Below are 10,522 nucleotides of genomic sequence, written 5' to 3'. Positions count from 1 at the left end.
ATTGAAATACGCTGTATCGACGTCATGAAACGCATTGAGTGTTTTGAACTCAAATTGGGGCCATTAAAAGTTTTAAAGGTTTCGAGTTTGGGGAATTCACCATACAAGCATTTTAAGTTTAAGTATATCGGTTAAAAATTTCAAATGCGCAGATTAAGCAAAGCCATAAAACAGTATAATACACATACCATAAGTAAATGACATATTCATAACAATACTGTGTATACTTAACCATTCTATACCTACTACAACGTTTAAACTTCGTTGCGCGTTGGTCTGCAAAACCGACAAATGAAAAATTCGTTGTTTTCTCAAAAAATATCAACCCGGTGACTTTGTGGTTTTAAGTACCTTCTTAATTTGTGGTTGGACATTGTTTTGTACGTCGTAAGCGCTGGTGTGGGCGTATGGCACATTTTGACTGTTATCGGTCAATGAGACCAACGCGAGTACATGTGGCTCTGGAAAGTAACCTAGGTACTATTTTTATAGAATATAATTCTATGGAATTGTAGTTGTGGTAATTTATTTAAGTGGCGTATAATTCTTATTGGGTAAAGTTTATAGTTTTTATTAGAACCGTTTTTATTTCTTTTTAGTAACTTTTATCATAATAACGGACGATGAAATATCAAGGGCGCTGTTAGAATGTGAACATTCTGATTCAAGTTATGAAAACAAGAATAATAATAAAGAACTTCTATGTTCTGGTAACCATCATGGAGGTCATTGATTATTTTGCTCTTTTAAATAACACAGCACAAAACGATACAACTACAAGAAATGTACCTAAAAGATATCTTAGTCTTGCACATGCACTTATTTTCTGACTTTTATCTACACCATACATTAATGATTAATACCTAGTTACTTGTTTTGTGCTATTTAATAATAGGAATATTTCATAGTTTTTTAGGTAAACACTAAAATAAATTTTATTTTGTTATTTATCTTAGTTTTCAGTCTTTCAAATAAAAAGCAATAGATAGGTACTAAAAAGTATATAATAACAATAATACAGATGAGATCACTTTCGGTCTGAGACAGCGTTTACGAGTTTACCTATCTATGTGTACCTAGCTACCTACTAAGGCTTTTGCCCGCGAGTACCTACACGAGTACTCGCAGGCAAAAGAAGGTTACCAAACGAACTTATGCACTAATTAACTAATTAGGAAGTAATTATTTGACTTTGTGTTTTCTCAAAATCTACGTAGGTATTAATACTCAATCAGAATTGAAGTTTTCATAAAAGCTGTCTTAATAACATTTTTCAAAGTTTTTCTGGTCGTTCATAATCATTATTTTAGATAGTTACCTATTAAGAGAATGTCGTCGCTAGTTTGTATCAATATTTGTTTATAAGATCACACCCTACATAGGAATCAGGGCAACATTCCCAGACACGCTCGCGACGGGAACGCAAAAACGCAAAACGGCTAAAACAAAAATGGCTATCCCACGTCATAGCGGAAACTCTGAAAATTGGCCTCATCTGGAGAGGAGCTATATTTTGAACTAAAACTGCTGTATATTATCTTAGCGGCTTTTTCTTTTAGAATCCTCATTCCAAACCTTTGGTAGGTGAAGGCATTTCAAACTACTTTCATATTTCCAAAATGCCTGCAAAAAGCTCTCTACACAAAATAAAATAAACGATTGTATATTGTAATTTCCTACATAATCCGGCCGATGAGAAAGATATTCTCGAATATATATTCCTTACATTTGTCATTTGGTCATATTATAAGTTTGAATGTGTACAAAAGTATGTTTTATCGTTTATTTAACGAAGATTAAGATATATCATTGTATTATCTATGTTAATCTCCGTCCTTTCACCTAATATTCAATTCAAACTACACTACAAAGTTACATCGCATCATATCCTGTCAGGAACGCATTTTATCAACGTTCGGACTATAGTTAGGTAATTACTTAATATTTAAACATCAGCTGGTTAAGTATCTAATTCACGGTTCACTTAGGTTAAATTGGGGTTATGAGTTTGTTGAAACTTTATATTTAATTAGTCAGCAAAATAGTGTAGACCTTGCTGAAGGGTTAGAGGATAAACGGTTAGTTTGGAAGTCATCAAGCCAACTTTAAGGCGCCTTTCCACCGAACCCTTGCGATGTCGCGTTGCTCGGGAGAGTTCTCCATAACGTTCTAAGACTTGTGAAGTTTACCAATCCACTATTCCTTATACTAGGGCCTAATCCAGCGAGCTGGATGAGTAGTAGGCAAGTAATAAGTTTATAATGATGATTTTGAGCTTAGCTTAGCATTTCTCTGATGAATTTCTTTTCATGTGCCGTTTCTTTTTTTTCTATTTTGTGAGCGCGGTAAAGAATTCAAACAAACAATAAAACAAAGCTGTTCAAAAAAAGTTGTTCATTAGTGTTTTATACTAGCCGTTAGTATACGATATCATTATCGTACAATTTTCCTATACAAGCTTCCATTCGCTATTAAGGGTGTGCTTAAGGGTTGTTTTATTAAGAAGAAACCGACATGGGATCGTCTTAAAAGCATTCAACTAAAAATTCTATTTCTTGCTATTTATTTAACTCGTTTCGATGTCTCATAAGTTAAATTAATAGCTAGAACGTTTATACAAGCTTAGGATACAAGCTGTACCTACGGCATAGCGTCATTAAACGTCCCATAACTACGCTTGATATCTTCGCTTCGCGTCCCTACTTGTTTAGTTTTAGTGGAAAGCCGGACTTAGACTTGATTATATTATACAAAATGTACCTATTTCATAAAGTGATTAATATTTTCAACAACACTGTATAGTACTTATCTTTGTTATTAAACTAGACCGTGTATGGTACTCAGTGGCGAAGCGTGGGAGGTTCGGAAAAAGGTGATGTATTTATTAAAAATAAACTGATAAGTCGGCCGTTTTGAGGGTGAATGTGGATTGAACCTAGAGATACATCAGAAATTACTCCATACATCATGACATAAAGACTCCTACCGCGGAGAAGTGCGACCCAACTCTTGCACTCCCACTGACCTCTATTACGGACTCCCACTGGACTAGCTGTACAAACGACAGCTTATATTTTGTCCCCATTTGAAGCGCAACATAGGTACATATAAATTATGAGGATCTGGAACTCTTTTTTTTTTTATTTAAATTTTAGTTTTTCGGACACTCGTATTTCAGCGTCTCATCACCTCATTATAATCATCATCGTATCAACCCATTACCGGCCCACTACAGGACACGTCTTCGCTCCAACAATGAGAAGGGGGGATTTCATGGCACAGCACTCACAGCGCCGTGATTGCTTCAATAAAGTGGACACAAAAGTAAAGTGACAGCTGCAAGTCCAGTGATAATCGCGCGGACAGCTATCCTTGCGAATACCTCCACATTATAATGTCAAGGCCGGATCGACTGCCAGCCGGGCAATCGCTATATCAGGAGTTCCTGCCATTCCCTGCCATCACAGCACGGCTAGCATAGGCAGGAGAAAACATTTTTAACCCCTGATTATATCCACTGGTCCACCATGCAAAGCCCAGCAACAAGGTAAAGGCTTATCGCCTTTTCACGTGTTTGGATATTACTACCTACTATTATCAGCCGTGCGCCCATGTTAAGAAAGTGGATAAAACTGTAGCAGAAGATAACATTTCGTCCTTTGTCCGGGTAGAAATATATTTATAAAAACATTTTATTACGTAATGAAAATTAAGCTTAATTTGCTATACTCCGCGAACAGCCAAATTAAGCTTAATTTTCATGGCGAAAAAGGATGGTATGTACGGGTACATATACAGCGATAAACGCACGCATGAAGGCGAAAGCTTCGCTGATAACGCAGGGCCCTAGAAAAAGACACAGCGAAGGCTTTGGGCCTGCAAAGCCATTACTTATTTTTGATTGACTGATTGCAAGCATTCGTAATAGTGACTAAATCCCAAAACAACAATACATATATAATACTTCACCGCGAATTACGACATACATGAGGAGGCAATCCTAGGCCTATAAGCCCACAAGCATGGGCAGCAAATCTAATGAAGAGGTATTTTAGGAAAACCAGTCTGCTGCTGTGGTTAGGAACTCACACCGGCCGACAGGCAACAAAACCTATGCACGTGCCTCCCCACCTTTTAATTTGTTTGCAAATTAAAATGCTACTGAACATTTCGGGCCTGAATCCTAAGAAGCAACTCGAATATTTTTAGGGTCAACATCGGATGAAGAAACTGGTATTTAGAGGATTAATGATCTCATCCAATCTTGTGCTTATTACTGACCCAGAGTAGGAAATAGAAAAAAGTATAATAGTACGAAAACCTCCCCACGCGAATTCGCTTCGGACTCGGGCTTTTCTTTCTTATATTACCTGGTTCTTACTTCGCGTCATTAATTATTGGCAGCCCGTGTTCTGTCAGGTAAAAGATATTATTTCTGTTGTTCAATAAATTGTCTCATTAAATGAACGAACGGCTAGTTCCTATCTACGTATTTGTTCAAGCGTAAAAGAAAAATAAGAAGCATTAAAAAGAAAAGACGCCATTACAAACAGGATTGCAATTAAACCGCTGCGCTGGGTGCCTACCTACGTAATTGAGCGTCGCGTCCTATCTGCAACGTACAAAATTATGCGGTTTAGATAGCATATTACTATCAGATTAATAGATCATGTTTTTTTTGTCTGACTCTTATAATTTTTTCATTTTATTAGTTAAGCTTAGCTAAGTTAGCTAGCCTGCAAGTCTGTTTTTTTTTCTAAACGTGATCCGTAATTTGTCTTTTTCAGAATTCTAATTGACATGGCTGTACGGTCATATACCTTTGCCTTTTCCTTACAGGAAATAATTCCCTACACTCCATAACTCCATAGAAATAATACAGAACAGAAAATCTAATTGACATTGACATTCGTTCCCGCTGTCAGTTTGAAAGTAATTGAAAATTATTTTAGTACCTATTTTGTTTGTTTCCGCTCCTGTACTCAGTAATCGGTTTCGAAGTACTACATTTATTGGATAAGAAAATAACGAAACAAAATAGTATAAACAAAATGAGTTACGGTGAAGTGCATAGGTTTTTTTTACGCACTATCGCAAGTAAGGGGGTGCTCACATTTTCAAACGCGCAGAACATTTTGGATCAGTCATATCCCGGTAACAAATTAATATTTCATGTCACATTTAATTCATTTCTAGCTTCATCTCAAACTAGCACTAGCATCATATTAATGCAGTTAAAATGTAAAATATATTATTATCATCACTAGCCAATTAGTGACACTGCACATCCCCTTGTAAGAAAGATGTTTTTAGAACTTATCCCTACAACATTGCTCCTATTATAATATTTTACTGGTGAGCTTTAATGATTATTCTCATAGGAGTTTTTAAAAGAAAATTCAATAAGCATCATTAAAGTAAATATAAAAGTACTAACTTAACAAACCATGGAAGTGGTAAAATTATTGCAAATTAGAGACAACTTTTGTATCAAGAAAATGTGTACTAGCCTTGTTCCTTCCATGTTCTTTCATCATGGCATTGTAAGTATGCCATGCAGCTGCTTTTCATGGCAGTAAAAGTGTTTCCAGGGGGTATTAGTTATATCCCCTGGAAACACTTTTACTTCTGGGTCTGGTTTATTGTTGCTGCCTGTTTACTAAGTTTGTGGGAACCGTGCGTGGCGTGCACTTCACACAAGCACTGCCTACTCTAAAATGTATGTCTCATTGAGGAGAAGAATTTTTCCTTTTTATGCCATCTGGCTTCCATATGCATACCGTCAGCGTCATAGCAGTCATCTAAATAAAATTTCAAAATTAAAGTAATGTGTGTGCCGGCAATTATTTTCAGAAATGCTACGCTTTTATTTATTTCTAATTGACTAATAAATATTTTCAGAAGATAAACCTTCAATAGAAGATCTAGCCAAACAGATAAATGACACAATAAGGCCATTCCAACAAACAATTAAAATTGTCAATGATGAGGTGACCTCGGAGAAAAATATTGTTTTCCTATTCCTTGGTTTTGATGATGCTACCAAGTCTCAGAATATGTTTTCCGCACAAGAGCTAGAATTCTTTAGAACACTGATAGAGGAGATCATGACTACAGAAAGCCGACAAATATCATCACAGTATGCTTTGAATTTGGTGAATAAATTGAAAGTACCCAAAACTGATGCACAGGTAATTATACTTTCCAAACTGTGACAATGTTATTCATGTTGAAATGGAATATCCAGCTGAGTTTTCTGTGGGCATCTTAGACCAAGCATTTAGTACCTTTGCTTGAAGATGGTTTTAAACAAACAAATAGATAATTCTGCCAATCTGGTTGTACATAAATCTCTAACTCTCTAAGGTCTAAATGTAATTCTAGACGTGTAGAGATTATTTAGTAAGCTAACTTTGCTTGCCAAAAAGGCAACAAATAAGTGCAGTGTTGTTGACTGCAGAGCCCCTCCCTTGCCTGCCTGCAGTAGCCCGGCTTGGCTATACTTGCTTACTAGTACTCTCAATGAGTACCATAGTATGAAATTGACACACTTTACGTTCATAACACATTGTATCGGCATTGTTCCCCTTGGAACAGAAGGACACTAGACCTATGTATGATATATCTATGTTATAGCTCTTCTTGATAAATAATGATGATAAATGATTAATATAATCATAATATGTTGGACAAGGTTTTGAAATTCTTGGAATACTTTTTTTTTGTATGCATTTTCCCTAATTTCTTGAAAATGCCTTGAACTATTTGCAATTTTATTTTGTTTAAACTAAAGTATATAGATAGGGTATATAGACATATATGTTACCATTACCTTCTTACTTAACTACCCAATTAAGTAGAAAGCTGCTCAAGTCATGTGTTATTATATACTTCATATGTTTTTCAGAGACTATTACGTACCTGGTGCAGAATGCATTATTTGGTGGAGATCAACACAAATTATGCTCTGGGGTTACGGGCTATACATGAGTTCCAACATTACCTACGTGAGAATATGCCAGACACTATTAATGAATGCTGTCTTTGCAAAGAGATTGTTTTTAGGGTATGTCTTTTCTATCTCTTTAAAAAAAAGTGTACAATATACCCTGACTCATAGCATCGCATTACTGTCAGCGCAAGCACTTTGTTTGGTTGTCTTGTTGTATTGTTGTCTTAACAATTATTAATTGTAAAGTCAACATCTCCTGAGAATGCTCCGGTTTCGGAGCAAAGCGTGCATAGAGGGTACATTGCCAAAGATCTGTTTCATATGGAGTATAAGAATTGAAGAAACTATAAATTACACCATAAAGATTCTCCTGCTTAATAAATTAATCTTAATTTGCTATACCACGAAGGTATAGCAAATTAAGATTAATTTTCATAATATATCATGGATTTCCGCAAAGTTGCTTCTATCCAACAAATTGTGATATTTTCTAGTAATTAACAATACAATGTTATAAACAAAAGCAAATGGAAAAAATACCCTGGCGGCGTCCATTAATCAGGTATTTTTTTTTAATTATTCCAGGGTTACAATTGTCCACTGTGCGGAGATGCAGTGCACACACGGTGCTTGAACATGTATTTGGAAGCTGGACCGAAGTGGCCGTGCTGTAAGGCTAATTTCGACACGGCGCAACTAGAAACTCTTAACCGTGAAAGGTAATTCAACGTTCTTGCTATTTGTTTCAAGGCATAAACATTTAACAAACCTTTAAGATTCTTCGATGTCGCTAATATTGTCCTAAGCCTAAGGCCGCCCTTGGTATTCTACTCTTCTTTGTGTTTCTATGAATCCTTTATTTTCCTAACTTTGTAGTAGTGTAGTAGTGTAGTAGAGTATAAATAAATTAAATACTTAAACGCTTTTTAATTAGTAGGTTCAGATATCCATAAAAAGGATCCTAAGTATTATTTCAAGTCCTAATAACTACGTTTGTCAAGATCAGATTAGCCATTTTAGCATGATAAGGAAAAAGTAGATGAGGCCATCTTTTAAGAACTGAGCATTTTTACGGGACAAAATTATCCTATATAACATTCCTGTTTATGTTTCTATCATTATCTGCTATGCTTGTCAAATTTAGGATGACCTCACACCCATAAGTTATGTAACCTATTTTTGGCTCAACTAGTGCATTAATCTTGACCAGATTTGCATAATGTATAGGTTTTAATGGGTAAATAGTAGATTTTACAACTTGCATCCGGGACAGCTGCAGAGTGGTTGCGCATTGGGTTGGGGCTCGACTTCACTTTCGGGGAGCCATGTTCGAATCCCGGCACGCACCTCTAACTTTTCTAAGTTATGTGCGATTTGAGTAATTAAAATATCACTTGCTTCATCATCATGATGAAACCTACTGAGGAGTACTACATAATGTTCTCAAAGGTGTGTGGAGTCCCCCAATCTACACTGGCCCAGCATAGTGGTCGACAGCCTTGAACCCTTCCCATTGTGGGAGGAGACCTGTGCTGTGTTGTGGACCGGTATGGGTATATAATGGGACAGCGATTGTCAGAAAACTACCAATTCGTAACTAGCCCGTATGCTGCTGTGCTATGGCCTATACACTTCGTATTCTCAGAGGAGACTGACACCCTGGCAGTAACTAATATTATAAATGTGAAAATGCGTTTGTTTGTTTGTCCTTCCTTTACGCCGTAACTTAGTAACTAATTAACTTAATTTTTGGCATAGAGTTAGTTGAAAGGACGCAAAGTAACATAATATATTTTTATCCCAGTATCCTAGGAAAACAAATAGTTTCCACCGGGTTTAAAAAAAACTGTAATACGCGGACTAAGAACGCAGTCATCTAGTGGGCTTATAATCTTGGAACATAGATCTTCAGACTTTTTATCATTCCACCACAAGTTTTTAGCCTTTGACTACAATCTCATCTGATTTTAAGTAATAATGAAGTCTAAGATGGTAGTGGTATGGCAGTTATGAGCCCCTTATCGATATAGTAGGCCCATTTTTGCTAAGCCTCCCAATATACCGGACCAGACAAAAAAAGCCAAAATAATAAATACCCAAATTGACACTGTCGTCATTCGTTGTAATTACCTTTTTTTTAAGTTTCAGTATATCAGAAACTCAACTCTCAACTCAACTCACAACTCAACACACAACTCAAAAGACAAACGGAACCCAACACACAACCCAGCAGAGAAACGATAGTATTGAAGAATCAATAGAGACATCCGACGACGATTTTGAGCAAACTCTAGGAACACCTATACCGGGTGTTTCACAGAGAGTTTCTAGGAAAAGGAAAAGGATGACGAGGGATTGAATCCTTTGAGAAATTACAATTGCCTTGTTGAGAATTTAAGGTATAAGCTGTATGTGATAATTTTATTAATATTTTCCGTTTATTTGTTTAAATTTTAAGTCAAATCGAATCTATAATTTAGGAAGCTTTCATACTTATCTGTCCATTGACTGAATATCCGATGTCGTAACTTCGGGTCACCATCAGCCAGGCTAGAATGAGATATGTCCAACCTGGAGGTTTTTGAAATAAAGGGAAATGAAAATGTAGCAAATAGTAAAACTATAATTGTAGGGCTTTAATGAATTAAAAAAAAAAATACGTTTTATTGATTTGTGTAGTAGGACAAGAATAGAGAGATGTTGTAATGCGACTGAAGATTAAATCAGTGCTTTGTATTTTCTCAAATAACTCTCTCATTTCAAGATTTCAAGATTTTTTTATATTAATAATTGACGGACCAAGAAGGTCTTGTTGGTAAACTGGAAACCATATAATAATACCCATACCGCAGTAGCGTGCACTTCATACATGCACAAAAGCACTGCATACCCAAATAATTTGATATAGCGTATCGGAAGGTAATTATTACCATTTTATGCCATGTACCTGCTTTATGCGTACCCTGGTAAAAAACCCTGTGCACGCCACTGCCATACCGCCTATAGAACAATACTTTGCTTGAGCAATAATTACTTAAACTTTGCCTTTATAGATATTACAATGTAGAAGTGTGTGAAGTATGGATAAGGGAGAACACATTAACATACTATAACAAACTTTATGCCCAAAAATCATTAATTCCTTTTGTAAAATGGAAAAAGTCAACCCCAAAGAAAACCCAAAGAGGTGTTGCTAAATTGAACATTTTTTTTTTACATTATTGTTGCATTCATATATTGGATAGAAGCAGGCGTTTCTTTGCGGAATTCCATGATATGTTATGAAAATAAAGCTTAATTTTCTAAACTCCATATGTCAACAAGTAAAATTGTAAAGTCAACATCTCCTGAGGGTGCTCCGGTTTGAAGATCTGTTTGGTGTGGAGTATAAGGATTGAAGAAATTATAAATTACACCATACAGATTCTCCTGCTTTTCGCGGAGTGTAGCAAATTAAGCTTAATTTTCGTAATAGTTGCATTTATATATTTTTTGTTATTATATATGAATAAAACTATTTTGTATAATTTCATGTTATTTGTATTATTTTATATTTATGGCCTATTTCAC

The 10,522-nt window shown here is 35.7% G+C and overlaps 1 protein-coding gene across 2 annotated transcripts; it reads left to right on the top strand.

Moving 5' to 3' along the window:
- Positions 1–4,934: 4,934 nt before the first annotated feature.
- Positions 4,935–10,339, top strand: LOC120627111 (non-structural maintenance of chromosomes element 1 homolog). Of its 2 annotated transcripts, none has more exons than XM_039894967.1 (5): positions 4,935–5,154; positions 5,902–6,191; positions 6,908–7,066; positions 7,538–7,671; positions 9,101–10,339. In XM_039894967.1, exons 1-5 carry the CDS (start codon positions 5,052–5,054, stop codon positions 9,309–9,311), a joined length of 897 nt encoding a protein of 298 aa, XP_039750901.1. In that variant the 5' UTR covers positions 4,935–5,051; the 3' UTR covers positions 9,312–10,339. The 2 variants fall into 2 exon arrangements, with proteins under 2 accessions (XP_039750901.1, XP_039750900.1); XM_039894966.1 differs by having other exon boundaries at positions 9,095–10,339.
- The last annotated feature ends 183 nt before the right edge of the window (positions 10,340–10,522 follow it).

This window comes from Pararge aegeria, chromosome 10 (assembly GCF_905163445.1).
Source record: "Pararge aegeria chromosome 10, ilParAegt1.1, whole genome shotgun sequence".
In the NCBI taxonomy this organism is placed as follows: Eukaryota; Metazoa; Arthropoda; class Insecta; order Lepidoptera; family Nymphalidae; genus Pararge; species Pararge aegeria.
The sequence above is the reverse complement of the archived record's forward strand: the minus strand, read 5'-3'. Positions and strand labels throughout refer to the sequence as shown.